The 16,680-nt window shown below is 46.1% G+C and overlaps 1 protein-coding gene across 2 annotated transcripts in view; it reads right to left on the bottom strand.

Annotated features, from left to right (window-relative positions):
• Fig4 (FIG4 phosphoinositide 5-phosphatase) overlaps positions 1–16,680 on the bottom strand; it is a 114,592-nt gene that overhangs the window by 44,791 nt on the left and 53,121 nt on the right. For both annotated transcript variants that reach the window (XM_075944939.1, XM_075944948.1), the window contains exons 16-17: positions 6,322–6,460; positions 91–149 (exon numbers count right to left, since the gene is read on the bottom strand). In XM_075944939.1, the coding sequence (XP_075801054.1) occupies positions 91–149; positions 6,322–6,460 (198 nt within the window). The remainder of the gene's footprint in view (positions 1–90; positions 150–6,321; positions 6,461–16,680) is intronic.

Genomic DNA, 16,680 nt, shown 5'->3' with positions numbered 1-16,680 from the left:
GATACCATATCAAAGGCTAATGCCTTAACCCTATCTAGGCATAGCTCCAAAACATGTGGTAGCGAATCTAAGAGAGAAGCAGGTACTCACCTTCATCGTAAGGCAGCGGCAAATGCTTTATCACCTCCGGGGTCCACCAGTAAGTGTAGCTACCAAGGTGAAAGGGACAAGAGGGACCAGATGTAAACGTTGACTTTTGGCATGGTAGGTCTGCGTGCGCTAAACTGCTCCTCATACCCTTCACCGCTACATGTCCATCGCCAGAGACTTGAAATGCTTAGTCTTAGCTGAAAAAGCAGATTTGTAGAGACTATGCAGACTCAAGGTTATTCCTCTGGGTACTATGTCACCTGGTAAACAGCGAGACCGTGACCCAAGTCTAGTTATCTGGAAGCTAAGGTTACTTTCTACTGTGCTATGGGATATGTGTGCACAGCTGATAAAGGAGATCACTGGAATCATAAGGAGCAAACGGAACAGTCCTAAAGAACAAGCTCCCTTGGGGCACTCCATGAGCTCCGTCTGTTCTAGCTGAAACAGGGACCACTTATGTGCAGAGGTCAGAGCCAGGGCCGAGAACATCAACTGTCTGGGCTTCCGCCGGGAGATTCATCTCTGATATATGCAGAGAATCGGGACAAATCCTGAAACCCCTTCTCTCTCAACCAGGAATTTAATTGTAAATCGAGTTCTAATGAAATAGAGATTCCAGGAGAAAGAGCTGTGCCAAAATTTGTGAACGCTAGACAGAGACCTAATACATACGAATGTAAGGGAAGTCAATTTCAAATAGTTAAAAACACAGCCTTTGGCTCAAAACACTGCAAAGAAAATTTAATACAGCGGGTTTTAAGAGATAAAATGCTAAATTATAATCATGAGTATTCCTAATTATGAAAAAAAATGAAGGAGCATCCAAATGTCACTGGCAGGATGTCTCCTAGAGATGGGTAAACAGAACCCACCCTGGAAAGGAGAGGAACCTTTGCAGGGAGCCTGGGGACCCAGGGTGTGAGCAGTGCTGAGAGGAAAAGCCTTCCCGGGGTCTAATCAGGACTTTTGTCCCAATTCACTGTGCACAGGTATCCTTCGGCCTTCCTACAAATCAAATCCTGAGCCAGAAGACTGGCCCGGGGTCCCCGAGTTTTGACAGGAAGACTGGCCCAGGGTCCCCAAGTTTTGACAGGAAGATGGCCCGGGGTCCCCGAGTTTTGACAGGAAAACTGGCCCGGGGTCCCCGAGTTTTGACAGGAAGACTGGCCCGGGGTCCCCGAGTTTTGACAGGAAGACTGGCCCGGGGTCCCCAAGTTTTGACGTGCCACCCGGTGACCCTGCAGGACGTTTCCGAGCTGCTTTTTTAACAGCAGGCCTGGCATCATGAAAAGACCTGGGAAGAGTCTGCCACTTACAGAGGGTTGATTTAATTGTTCAGTGGGTTTCCATCACCTATACTGTATCAGACACTGCCCGAAACATTTAAATTACTACACTGGAAACAACTACACAATGTAGGAGTGTGTGCAGCCCAAGCAGAGGATTATCTCTGGTGCAGGTGAGATGCGAATCTTACTCCACTGGAGATGGCTGCATGCATTCTTCTCTATATCGTTACAATTTCAATGCATGTGCTGCTGAAGCCAGCACGCTAAATGCATTCTTGATGCCCCAAAGTAAGAGGAAGACAGCTCCCGACAACCACATGTCAGCAAAGGTGGCAGTAACACCAGCAAAGTCAGGTTCAAGTTTTCCATAGAGATAGGTTATGAGTAACCTAACAAGATACATTTGCATATACAAATAAGCCACATTCACGCTAATTTCATTTTCTCTTGTAGGCAGAGAAAGACAGGGCCCAACTATTAGAATAGTGGGGTGCATGGGGACACATGGACATGAGGCAGAGTGTGTGTATTTTTTATTCTCTGATGACCCAACTCAGGCAAAGGAAGAAAGCAGAGAAGATATCAACTCATATATGAGGAACTCACTAAAACTATGTTGCTTACAATTGGCTTGCTTAGGGAAAAGCAGCAAACATTGTCTAAAGAACGAGCTTTAACTTGGAACGTACTTACAGACAAGGTGCTTTGAATAAGAATGGTTCCTAGAGGCTCATATATTTGAATGTTTGGTTCCAAGTTGGTGGAACTGTTTTGGGGGGGTTCTTGTTAGAGTAGGTGTATCACTGGAAGTGGGCTTTGAGGTTGCAAAAGCCCATGCCAGACCCCCAGCCCTCTGTCCCCTGCCTGAGGACCAGATGTAAGCTCTCCGCTGCTTCTCCACTGCTTTTCCTGCCTGCGTGCTGCCATCCCCCCACCATGATAACAGCAGACTCGCCCTCTGAAACTGTGAGCATGCCCCCAATTAAATGCTTTCTTTTCTTTTATAAGTTGCCCTGGTCATGATGTCTCTTTACGGCAACAGAAAAGTTAACTAAGACAGACGGATTACTAGAATTAAGAGATACTGTTGTATAGGTGATTCGGGCCTAGGCTGTAAGTTTTTACACGATATTATTAGACTACATTTCTCTAAGAAATATAAAGTGAGTTAAAAATATTTTTGAAAAGTGTTATTCTGAGTGGGTCTCAGAAAGAAAGCCCCTGAAACAGACATGCCGTGGAGAGGATGAGCTGAGACAGAGGACGAGAGAGAGGACAAGGACCATCTTATGCCTTCCATCACCTCTGCCACCACGGGCGCTTGCTGGAGGGGAGAGAGCACCGCACAGGGCGGAGCATCACCAGACAAGTGACTGGATGCTGGGAATTTATTCCTTTGTGTGCGGCACCCCATAAATCTCTCTCTTCTTCTCAGTCCCTAGAATTGAGAGCTGAATTCCACTGGACTACTTAGCTTAAAGAGAATTTAAGATGAACCACTTTTAATTCTCTAAGCTACCTCGAGAGTTCTTTAGAACAAGATAGGTGAACATGAAGAAAGCAGTCAAAATCACTGAACAAGACAGACACACGGACAGGGCAACAGCATCCTTAAGACCCACGACCGCTTGAAGATCCCAACCACAAAGTGCCAGGCGGTGTGACGTGGAGGAAATGAGCAGATGGCACCCCACAGGTTCAACCAGGCATTTCTCATCCAAGACCTAGACTGAGATCAAGATGGAAAGCTGATTAGATCTGAAGAAGTATTTTATATACTTCTTAATACTATAGGAGCATTTAATTAATAAAAGATATACTGAACAATGTTTTCTCTCTTGTGGAGACAAAGTGTGCACTAGCATGACCAGAATGGTATTCACATGGCGAGGGATGTGGTGGTTCCAAGAGATCAGGATCTCAGAGAACACTGTCACAGCTACGGCAGCCTTACACCTGAGGACAAGCAGAGGATGCAGACACTAAGGGGTGGTCCCCGTGGTCTCACAATCACTGGCCAAAACCAGGCCAACCTCTGACCCCTCCTAAAGGCATGGCCGCAAGCTTAGGACGGACTTTAACATCAACTGACTACACACAGGGAGAGTGCCACGGACACTGGAGTCCCCGAGGAACAGATGGAGCATCAGGGGCTATTAAATCTGAGGAAGAGATTTTGAATGTATGAATTTATCTTTAAACATTTAGGACTCTCGAGTTGATGAGGGAATCATCTTTCAAAGCGCTTGGTGGGCTGAGGGGTCAGCACAGAAGATTCCAGTGAAGCAGATCTCAGGCCAAGCTGAGAGCAGCTGGGTAACAACCACCACCTCCTCGCAGAGGGCGGAGGTGCACTCTGGGCTCAGACCTAGGCTGACTAAACACAGGGTAGATGGCGACTCTCCGGGTAGATAGGAAACTCACAAACCAGACTGAGCAGGGCCAGAAAATCAACTCAAAAAAATCAATGAAATAATTGATGTGTGATATCTAAAACCAGGCTGGGACACTATAAGCGTGTCATTGGCATCTGGGGTAATATATGACATATTAACCAGGCTCCGAGCGAAGGTTCAGTGAGTGGTCTGAGCACTTCAGCACACGTGGCATTCGGGGTAGCAGCGCAGAAGCAGTTACTGGAAAACCACCTGAATCCTTGGTAGAGTGGGTTTTGTGCCCCGCCCTCCCCCATTATCAGTAAACACATGACAGCACGGGTAAACAGTGTAGATACACGACAGCCACCAAGCCTGAAAATGCAGGTGAATATATGACCAAGTGTTGATCGCTATGACATTACACAAAGGAAGAAACAGTGCCCAAGTTTCCAGATGTTATGGGGATCCTTATGATTTTAAGGAATGCTGAAATCTACAGGGTGTTTCCTTAGAAAACAACAGCATTAACACCTACGGGACTCACTGAGTGCTATCAATGATCTCAGCTGGTCCCCAGGGAAGCATAGTTCTCTTGATAAGAAAGCAGAATTAGACCAGTTGTCTGACTTTGTAAAAGGTGGCTGGGGTGTCAACGAACAGGAGGTGAACCAGGGCCCTGTTGCTCCAAGACTGTGCTTTTCACCTACGCCATTAAATGACCCGAGATCCGGCGCCATCTCCTTCCCACTGATGAGAAAACAAGGTCCCAGGGCCAGGAAGGGGTCCCAGTGCCTATTCCCAGAAACTCGAACTCAGTGCCAAGTGAGCTAGCCTGAGTCCCACACTCTTGTCTGTTGTTGCTTCTGGTTTAACCGTTGATTTCTGTAGGAAAGGACCCTGATTTAACAGTCATCAGAATAACCTACACAGCTGGTGATACTAAAAAATCCCCAACCAAACACTGAAATCCACTCAGCGTAACAAGCTCGGTTTACGAGGAACATCAACTGATGGTTTATATCAAACAGGCTCTGGTATTGAAGGAAAAACAAGTACGGTAGAGTATGGAGTGAACCCCTCGATAGAACTGTGGGGCTCAGAACTGCTCTTGCTGACTCATCTAAGTAGCTGAATGATCTCAGTCAAGACACACTCTTCCTGCACCCCAGCTTCCTATTTGAGGAAACGGGGGTGTAACACCAGCTTCGTTTTGTTCCCACACATAGAACCCCAAAGCTATCCGCTTCAGTTATGTAACCCAAGATAAGGCAGCAGCGATATACTTGGGAATGAATAGATAGTTTCTGCAGTAGGAGCTGGCACGTTGGTCGATTCCAAGTTGCATCTTAAAAGCTTCGGTACTGGGCAAGGTAACATTTCAGAAAATCAACACATTGACCTCTAGTCAAGTACAGCAAAGTGAAATACTAGGGTTTACACACATGTGATAAACAATAGCTACAATTTTAAAACTTACAGAGCTTCATTTATAGAGAAAAAGGGCATTTATTCCAATATGAGCTGGTGAGAAACCTATAAACCCTGAGACTTTCAGCAACACGCAGCTTATGATTGATTGTCTGTGGCGTGAGTAACTCAGAGTATTGATAAGTCAGCTCTGCCATATCACCCTGACTGGGAGAGTCTGATGTCAGCGCGCGCTTTGAGAGGAAACGAGCCATGCTTCAACTTCCCATACACTGCTCAAGAGGCACAACTGATCATATCAGCACAGGATCCTTACTTAAAACACTAAAGAACCCCGTAGCTAAGTGCTAAGGGCGACTCTGTGAGGCGGGCACGCAGCCATTTGCATCTTGCACATGAGAAAAATGAGGCTCCGAGGGGTGTCTGCGGCCACACGCCTGCAGCTATTCCAACTCAAATTTACACAGCTTGCAAGCTCACATTGTGCGACACCATATTAAGTTCCCCTGCTTCAGGGAAACTGCTCATTTCTTTTCAGGAGGATCTTATGAGCTAAAAGGCTGACACACATCTCACGATGGAGGCCAAGCTGGCCTCAGGCTTACAGCAATCCCACCACCTCGGCCACCCTTGGGCTAAGATTAAAGGCATGCGCCTCCATGACTAGCTCTTCTGAGAGTATTCTTACTAATTCACTGATCCCAGACGCCTGCGCTGGGGAACGGCTTCCGGAGGCCAAACTGTCGGAAGAGGTCATGTGCTACTGGAACCAGCACTCAGATTCCTGTTTGGACTCGGAGCTCTTGAGGTCAGAAGACTAGCACCAGCTGATAACTGCCACTTTGATTTAACAAGCTCAGTTGTAGCTTGCAAACTCCAAGACTGACTCCCTGAGGCTTGGATTTCTTTCTGAGTTATGGGAAACATTCAAGAATGAAGTTGCTGGCTTGCTTTAGGGGATCTGCACCACAACCCATGACAGAGTCCTGAAAATTCACCTGGAAACCACCAAGCCCAGAGCCACAGCACACACGCTAAGACCCCTTGCTGGACCCTGTATGCCCATCTCCCACAACAGTTATTCAAAGCAGCAGCAAGTCTGAGTTCACACGGTAGGCTGGGGGAGCAGATACCTCCTTCTCGTTGGTAAAAGGCTCATGGTGTTTTTGTGGTGCAGGTAGAAGTCTGTGGGGAGCTCCCAGAGATGAGGTTTCCCTTCTGTGGGGTGGAAAACGCCCAGGAAGAGGTTGATGGAATCTTGTCTATCCGCATCTAAAAAGCAAAAATATGTATTTCAGAAACCCATTATTGAGGCAGTCAACCCAGGAGGACATTGTCCCAGAAAATAGGGACCCAATTGTAGTTTTACAGACCAGATCTCTGAAGATGCATTTATATACTTTACACACACACACACACACACACACACACAGAGAGAGAGAGAGAGAGAGAGAGAGAGACAGAGACAGAGACAGAGACAGAGACAGAGAGAGACAGAGACATCCATGTTCTGAGGAGGAAAACCTTGCTTGTGAATGATGCTTCCTTCTTGCCCGATGCCTCTCATGAACAGGGGAGAGGGGACATAGAACCTTTCTTGAATGTTAGCTTAAAAGTCACAACATTTAGAGTGGCTTTATTTTTAAAACAAAAACCTATAATCAGCATTTGTTATCTTGTCTCAAGTAAACACCATACTTTGTTCTAAAGACAGAATGACCCAGTTCCTATAGAAATTCTGCTGCTGACCTTGACCAAGTCAGCCGCAGAGTTCTGCTTTGACCCCTTCATCAACAGAGACACTGTTCATAGCATTTCTGCCCCTCAGCTGGAAAGCTGGCCTTTGCGGTGACAATGAAGACAGTGAGGGCACATGAAGAGCATCCTCGTCCTAACTCTTCGACCACCCCAACACTGTCCTCCCCCACCTGCCATCACCTGACAACCTGACTGCCACATGCCCTGTGTCCCTTTCCTCGTTATGTTTTGTGGCAAACAATCACACTTGAAGCGTTCATGGTGTCCACCTTCCCCAGCCTACACGTTCTCCTCCCTGGCTCCCTCCGTCACTCCCCCTCAGTTCCTTCTTCCCACTCTTGTCTCAGAGGCCTCGATGCTCAAGTGTTTCACAGACAGAACGACCTCCTTCTGAAAGAGTGGAGGATGAAGAGGGACGCACAGGAGAAACGCCTGCTATGGGACTGATAACATCAAATGTGTTTGCTTCCCGCAGCTACAGCAAACGCGTACATCTGAAATTATTACTGGGTTATTTTGACATTTTAGCAAAAGCAAATGAAATATCAGATATGTATGCCTATTATTAGTATTTTGACAGGAAGCATTCTATTAAAACAGCACTTGCCTTTCAGGCTAAATGTAATAAATAAAAGGAATGTGCTTATATGCTGAGTATCTTTGGGCCTTTTCTTCTACTGGCTGAGAGAAAATGCATAGTAGATGACAGAGACATCACAACCCCAATTTTTATCTCTTTACACAGCACCAAAGTAAACATCCTGCTCTCAGAGTAAATTATCCTCTATGCTTCTTGAAGACACTTGAGGTCACTTGATAACTCATTTCATACAGTACTCCAGAATATCTCACTACTATCTGAAGCAACTTTCCATTTTCAGCCATGCTTTCAAAGAATTTCTTTCACCTTTTAAATATAACAGCATCTTCCTTAAAATTTTAACAAGCATGGCAAACACAGAGAAAGAGTTATTGAAGCCACTGCTGCTGGTACAACAGGAAGTCTCTCTATGGTGGCACAGTCCCCTAAGCTTGGGCTAGAAGGCCACCCTAAAAAGCCTGAATATTGGTTGGATACTTCTTTTTTTTAACACATATTTACTTTATGTTTGTGGATGTTTTGTTTTCACACCTGCAAATCAGAGGAGGGCATCAGATCCCATGAGACTACAGCTACAGATGGTTGTACACTGCCGACTGGGCTACAGCTATAGACGGTTGTACAGTGCCATCTGGGCTATAGCTATAGACGGTTGTACACTACCATCTGGGCTATAGCTACAGACGGTTGTACACTAACATCTGGGCTACAGCTATAGACGGTTGTACAGTGCCATCTGGGCTACAGCTATAGAGGGTTGTACACTAACATCTGGGCTACAGCTATAGACGGTTGTACACTACCATCTGGGAGACAGCTACAGACAGTTGTACACTAACATCTGGGCTATAGCTACAGACGGTTGTACACTGCCATCGGGATATAGGTATAGACATTGTACACTGCCATCTGGGATACAGCTATAGAAGGTTGTACAGTGCTATCTGGGCTACAGCTATAGACGGTTGTACAGTGCTATCTGGGCTACAGCTATAGACGGTTGTACAATGCTATCTGGGCTACAGCTATAGACGGTTGTACACTAACATCTGGGCTACAGCTATAGACGGTTGTACACTACCATCTGGGAGACAGCTACACATAGTTGTACACTAACATCTGGGCTACAGCTACAGACGGTTGTACACTGCCATCGGGATATAGGTATAGACATTGTACACTGCCATCTGGGATACAGCTATAGACGGTTGTACAGTGCTATCTGGGCTACAGCTATAGACGGTTGTACAGTGCTATCTGGGCTACAGCTATAGACGGTTGTACAATGCTATCTGGGCTACAGCTATAGACGGTTGTACACTAACATCTGGGCTACAGCTATAGACGGTTGTACACTACCATCTGGGAGACAGCTACAGACAGTTGTACACTAACATCTGGGCTACAGCTACAGACGGTTGTACACTGCCATCGGGATATAGGTATAGACATTGTACACTGCCATCTGGGATACAGCTATAGACGGTTGTACAGTGCTATCTGGGCTACAGCTATAGACAGTTGTACAGTGCTATCTGGGCTACAGCTATAGATGGTTGTACAGTGCTATCTGGGCTACAGCTATAGACAGTTGTACAGTGCTATCTGGGCTACAGCTATAGATGGTTGTACACTGCCATCTGGGATACAGCTATAGACAGTTGTACAGTGCTATCTGGGCTACAGCTATGGACGGTTGTACAGTGCTATCTGGGCTACAGCTATAGATGGTTGTACAGTGCTATCTGGGCTATAGCTATAGACAGTTACAGTGCTATCTGGGATACAGCTATAGATGGTTGTACACTGCCATCTGGGATACAGCTATAGACAGTTGTACAGTGCTATCTGGGCTACAGCTATAGATGGTTGTACAGTGCTATCTGGGCTACAGCTATAGACAGTTGTACAGTGCTATCTGGGCTACAGCTATAGACAGTTGTACAGTGCTATCTGGGCTACAGCTATAGACAGTTGTACACTGCCATCTGGGATACAGCTATAGACAGTTGTACAGTGCTATCTGGGCTACAGCTATAGATGGTTTTACAGTGCTATCTGGGCTACAGCTATAGACGGTTGTACAGTGCTATCTGGGCTACAGCTATAGATGGTTGTACAATGCCATCTGGGATACAGCTATAGATGGTTGTACAGTGCTATCTGGGCTACAGCTATAGACAGTTGTACAGTGCTATCTGGGCTACAGCTATAGATGGTTGTACAGTGCTATCTGGGCTACAGCTATAGACGGTTGTACACTAACATCTGGGCTACAGCTATAGATGGTTGTACAGTGCTATCTGGGCTACAGCTATAGACAGTTGTACAGTGCTATCTGGGCTACAGCTATAGACAGTTGTACACTGCCATCTGGGATACAGCTATAGACAGTTGTACAGTGCTATCTGGGCTACAGCTATAGATGGTTGTACAGTGCTATCTGGGCTACAGCTATAGATGGTTGTACAATGCCATCTGGGATACAGCTATAGATGGTTGTACAGTGCCATCTGGGTGCTGGAATTGAACTCTGAAGAGTTCTTAGCCACTGAGCCATTTCTCCAGCCCAAGCCTCCTCCCCATCCCATTGGTTTTTGAGACAGAGTTTTTCTGTGTAGTCTTGGCTATCCTAGAACTAGTTCTATAGACCAGGCTGGCCTCAACCTCAGAGATCTGTCTGCCTCCGTCTCCCAAGTGCTGGGATTAAGGGCATGAGCCACCATGCCTGGCCTAGCTGAACACTTTCAACTACAAAATAAACTAGTCTTTTCCTGCAAGATGGCAGCACTTTGGGTATGATCGAGTGCTCAACAGAGGCTGGTCCCCTGCAGTGCAGCTAGCATGTGGGCAATGGAAGCCTGCTTGTATTCTCAATTAGGCGTAAAAACCAGAAATCCCTAGAAATCCTTCAAATGCTATTTCAGCAATTATACTAACCAGTTCTATTACTAATTATATGGAAATAGCACCGGACTGAATATAATATTTTTAATTGTCTAAAACATTGTGGAACTAAATTATTTGTTATAATAATAATACTAAGTTTGTGGTGATGTCTTATCAGCAAAAGAAGGAACTACTGCTCAATAAATAATACTTTCCAACTGTTGGGAGAAGGAAGAATGGAATTCGATTCCCACCTGGTACCATTTAATGAGGCAAATACGACTGAGATGTAAGAATGACACAGATCAACACCCAGAAGACACAAGCACAAACAACGCTGAACCAACGGACGTGCAAAAGCCCAACTCTGCTATTTATCAGAAAAGCGCTGACGAACCCATGTCTACTAAAGGCTTTCAGCCGAGTGCTCTCAGACTTTGTAGAAAGGCACATTAGCTAATTAATCTTTTCGGAAGGAATCTGCAACTGTGCCTGTGCCATAGGCAGCCTTGATCACTGGCTTGACCGTCCCCAGAGGCTCCTGGATCAGCGAAGCATATCAGTGTGTCTGTGAGTGTCTTCTAGGGACTGGGGCATTACTAGTGGTGGTGAAAACAGGAGGTGGGCCTTTGTGGCTGGAGGAGGTCTCTGGGCAGGGGTTGGGGGCGCGTGTCCTTGGGAACTGTCCTGCCTGGCCTCTCCCTGCACTCCTCTCTGCTTAGGTGGGAAATCTCCTTCAGCAATTCAGGGCCTGCCACAGTGACACTCAGCCCAAGTACACAAGGCCAATGATGGACAAACTCTACAAAAATGTGGACTAAAACCAGTCCTCCTCCTTTTGATTTAGGTGACGTATTTTGTCACACTGATGAGACTAGTACATTATGGCCATGAAAGACATGTCTACCTTCTGACCCAGGAAATAGCCTTTTACATCCTACATAAGTGAAGTCAGGAGACAAGGAAACAACGCTGTTCAAAGACATTTGCTCAGGAAGATCTCTGGTGCACACTAACTAAATTTTAACACTTACAAAGGATAAAGCAGTTACTAAACAATCACACTGCAGAAGAGTAGTTAACGCCACCAAGGTTATTCACATCGTCTCAAAGGGCAAGAGCAGATTATAAATCACATGCATAATAAAAGCAGAACAATCGTGTTTGCCTAACCATGAACAAGTGGCTCTATCTGCAGGTGAGGTCATGGTTTATTTGTGAGATACTTTATACTTTCCAAAATTAACACATATGACTTTAATAATTGAAAAGGAAGAATTCATTCAAGAACTTTCTGTGTCCTTTACTGGAGATAAAAGACTAACAAGAAGCTGGCTGCTAGAGTTGTGTAATTTAGTAAGAAATTGTGTGTGTATGTGTGTCTGTGTGTATGTGTGTCTGTGTGTATCTCTGTGAATCCATGTGTGTCTATGTGTATGTGTGTGTCTGTGTGCATGTCTATGTGTGTGCATCTATGTATGTCTGTGTGTGCCTCTGTGTACGTGTGTGTATATGTATGTGTACGTGTGTGTGTATATGTGTGTGTGTGTATTCATGAGGGAAAGGTATTTTCAGAAGATGTAAATTCAGTGTAGAATATGCCAGTGATAGGAGGAGACAGAGGCAGGGATTGGGCAGTTAGGGAAAAGGCCGGAAGCTAACAAGCCAACTGTAAGGATATGACGGATGTGGTCCACAGACCCCAGAGGCCTAGGCCCTGCCCAGGCAGAACTGAGAACTGCAGAGGCCTTAAGGGCAAACAAGCTGAGCAAAACCAGAACAGGAAGGATGCAGAGTGGTGGCAGTGGAAAGAGCCCAGGACCACGGGCAGATGGAGCCACAGTCCAGGTCATGGGAGAAATTTGATTTTAAATGTAATGGAAATCCCTGGAAGAGGTGGTTTTGTTGTTCGTTTGTTTCAAAGAGGGGAGTGGTGAGATCTGATTTAACTTTTAAAAACATCCATCAAGCTAGCTACAATGAGGCTGAGAGAGGAGACTTAGAGACGAGTCAGGAGCCAGGGCAGCTGTTGAGAGCGCAGTCACATAAGGTCTGCTGGGGAGAGGGCTGGGGTGCAGTTCAGTGGCGAAGTACTTGTCTGGTTTTGACCCCCAACACTGTGGAAGGAGGGGAGGGGAGAATGGAGGAGGGAAGGATTTGATGTGCATTTTGGAGGAAGCACCAACAAGATTTGTTCACACAGGGGACTCTGGGTCAGGATGGCTGATAAGGGAACTCAAGGACTCGAGGGTGATTCTTACGTTTCTGAATTAAATGGCAGGTTTGAGGTGGAAAAAATAAGTAGAGAAACAGGTTAAAGATAATTAAAAGTTTCTGTCTCAGAAATAGTAAGATTGAGCAGAGAGAGAGAGAGGGAGGCAGGGAGGAAGAGAGAGAGAGAGAGAGAGAGAGAGAGAGAGAGAGAGAGAGAGAGAGAGAGAGAGAGAGAGAGTCAAATCCAAGGCCTTACACGTGCTGGACAAGTGCTCTACCACCAAATCAAATCTCCAGCTCATTATGAAGCTTAAGCTGACTTTGAACTTGCTGTGCAGCCCAGACTGACCCTAAACTGAAGATCATTCTGCCTCAGCATCCCAAGTGCTGTGATAACAGCATGTCTCATCAAGCACAGTGACATGGAGACTCAATAGCAATATATGGTAGGAAGAGAATAATCTGGACAGAACTCCTCTGTTCCCTATTGTCATACCCACGAATATTTCACACTGCACTGTAAAAAGGCATTTTGCAAATATAATTGACTAGTAACTACTTCAATACAACAGGGGAATTATTCCGGATTATCTGTAACCATGTGAATCCTTTAAAGGCAGAAGAGGAAGGCAGAGGAGATGGTATGGAGATTTAAAGCACCAAACGAGTTCAGCTGACCAGTGAGGGCTATCAAACTGAACCAGTCACAAGCAAATGGAAATCTCTAGGCTCAGAGCCAGCAGCTATGAGAGCACTGGACTGCAATCCCATCAACCAGAAAGAGCCAGGAAGCCTCTAGATAACATCCCAGGTGAACTGACATGCTGACTTTATTTTTATTTCAGCCTTTTCAGGAGAGAACACGGGTTGAGTAATGCTGTGGTTAGTTACTATGGAAAAGGAATACAGCGTTCAACAGGAAAGTTGAATACATCTGGATGTGTCTGATTGTCAAATGTATGAGGATGCCCTGAGGGTAAAAGTGCAGAAAGAGCAGACAGAATGAAAAAGACTGAGAAATGGAGCGGCATCAGCAGAAAGTCTGGGAGAGATAGTACAGGGATTATGGGAAACACAGTGTCAGCTCAGACCAAAATTGAATGCATACGAGGGAGACAGAGACGTAACCAGTGACCGTGGCAACACGGAGACAGCTGGCAATCCTGAAAGAGTTCCAGCATCAAAGCTGGGCAGATACCCGACAGAGCAGGTCCAAAAGAGTCTGCTCAGGTGGGCAGAGAACTAGGGCTACCGCAGGAGGATGTGGGATTAGAGAGCGGAGGAGGGCTGGATGGAAAACACCCGTGTGCTTTTGTTAGTGGGAGTGACATAGAGAAGAGAAAGAAACTGTGCGCAGCAATAAGGGTGCGTTATTATAAGGGAAAGCAAGAGCGGGCTGCAGCTCGGAACACAGCAGAAGGCCTGGCTTAGATTTGGGCAGGGGCGCTCTCAGAACTGAAACACAATTGTCTTCGCTGGGGTTTCTACTGCTATGAAGAGACACCATGACCACTGCAACGCTTATAAATAAAGGAAAACATTTCATCGGGCCTGGCTTACAGTTTAGAAGCTTAGTCCAATATTTTCATGGAGGGAAGTGGTGGCATTCGGGAACCTTGGCGCTGGAGATGTAGCTGAAAGTTCTCCATCTTGATCCACAAGCAGCAGAAGGAGGCTGCGTCACACTGGCGAGACCTGAGCTTGGGAGACCTCAAAGACCACCCCCACAGTGACACACTTCCTTCAACAAGGCCACATCTATTCCAACAGGGCCACACCTCTGAAGAGTGCCACTCCCTACGGGCATTCAAACACATGAGTCGATGGGGCCCATACCTGTTTAAACCACGACAACAATGTAAGGCAGAGCCAGGAAGTTCCCCTTGACAATGTGATTTGCTCAGGGAAGTGGGAGTCATAGTCAGCAGCTGAGGCTGAGGGTTGCAGAGGAGAAGACAGGCATGGGGCAGGCATCCCGAAGAACTGCAGAATGGACAGACTAGGTAGGGGGTGTCCTAAGGCTGTCGAGTTGTCTGCCCTGTGCTCTGTAACAACTTAGACCTCTCTGCCTGTCATGTTCCACGGCTCTGGCTGTCGGGGCATGAAGAGACTTGCCTTTCCTAACCATCAGTCACATTCCAAACACTGTGAGGACATTTCTGCAACTGTTTTTTCTACTACAGCCGAACAGGAACTTCTTACTAAAATCTGTGGCCCTGAGTAGGACCTCAGCCGGCCATCTCCCTATTTGTGATAGGTGACAATGTTCTCTGCACATTCCCTTGCATGTCCCTTGAATGCCCCTCCTGCAGAGCACCTCCTGGTGCTGGGGACGTCAGCTCAGTGCCGCCTTCGTACTCGCCTCTCTCCCTGCGCATGAGCTTGGCAGTCTTCACTTTGCGAGCTTGCATTTAATTTTTTGAAATCTGTCTGAAGAGGACAAGTTCCACTTCTTGCACTCACTACATTTAAATTATACATATGCATGGTGTGTTTGTGTGTGTTCTATTAACTCGAGCAGAAAGTCTTTTTTTTTCTTATAATAAGGTTTAAAATCAAGATGCTTAAATAAAAAAATGCAGGCTTAGCAAAACTTAAATGTTAAAAAAGAAATGATTTCACAGGGGATGCAAAGTTCTTCCTAGCATCCAAGAGGAGAGCCTAGGTAACTGCTTCTGCGGCGTGGCATCGTCAGCAGATGCTCCTAGAGACAGAGCCCCGAGCAAAGGACTTGTGAAGCCTCAAGAACTGCTGCATGCGTGTCTGTGTGTGTGCATGAATGTATTACGTGTGCATGTGTGGGGGTGCATGTGCATTGTGTATTTTGAAACAGATCATTCTCTGTTGCCTAGGCTGCCTTCAAACTCATAGGTTCGAAGTATCTTCTCACCTCAGCCTCCCAGGCAGCTGCAACTACACACCTGAACAGTGTTTAGCTTTAAAAATTATTTTTAGAAATGGGTCCAACAAGGGGTCTGAAGAGTTGCTTACACAGCAAACATCTGTCTGTACAAACTAAGGGTAAAATTCCCAACCACTTAATTTTATTAATTTAGTTTCTAAATCCTAAGTATCTTCCGGCTCAACCCATAGGCATCACATAACAATACTGAGTAAGTGTGGCAAAGTGGTCTTTAATACTCAGAAGATAATTGTCCTATATGTTCATCATTATATAATAATCACTTATGACAAAATAAGGTGTACACCCCGATGACACCACGCTTCTTAAAATAAAGATGTCTGTTTCAGCCCCATTATTCATAATGCCTTTCATAACAGCTCATTTTTACGTTTACATAATTTTGCTGCACCTTTGAAACTGTACATCCTGATCTCTGTATCATCGTTACATTTTTAACCATACCTTTCTCTTCAAATCATCTACATAACTGCACGTTCATTTCTGTTTTCTACTCCTAGTGAGCAGCCATGGTCCTGAAGGGTCAATCTCGGTCATTGCTGCAGGGCAGTAACTGCAGAAGAGTAGGCACTGAAGGGCAGTTCTAACCGTCCAGCACAGTGATGCACCAGAGGCGTCTGTACCTGCTGGCAAGGCTTCCCGTCGCACCTTCTATCCTCCACACCACTTTCATGTACTGTGTCTCCACACGGGAATGCGATCAAACACAGAAATGAGATCTCTGCAAACATAATCTAATTAAGATGTCCTCGTTTGGGAGTACAGCAGGCTCTCGATTCAGTGAGGCTAGTGTCCTTCCAATAAAAGGAAAAGGAGACGCTGAAGAGAACACCGTGAAGGCTGACCTCAACACAAGAAGTAAGGTGTGTGTTGATGGAGGCAGAGACCAGAGCATCATTGCTGCTGCTAGTCGACAAACACCGTGGATTGCCAGCCGCCCGCACAACGAAGCAAGGTTAGAGTCTCATGGGGGACATCGGCAGGAACTGCCCACTGGCAGCAAGGGAAGAAGAGTCTCACGGGGCAGGCGGGGGGGGGGTTGATCTCAGCAGGAACTGCCCACTGGCAGCAAGGGAAGAGTCTCATGGGGGACATCGGCAGCAACTG

Source organism: Microtus pennsylvanicus, chromosome 1 (assembly GCF_037038515.1).
Source record: "Microtus pennsylvanicus isolate mMicPen1 chromosome 1, mMicPen1.hap1, whole genome shotgun sequence".
Lineage (NCBI taxonomy): Eukaryota > Metazoa > Chordata > Mammalia > Rodentia > Cricetidae > Microtus > Microtus pennsylvanicus.
Note: the sequence above shows the minus strand (reverse complement) of the source record. Positions and strands in the feature narration are given on the sequence as shown.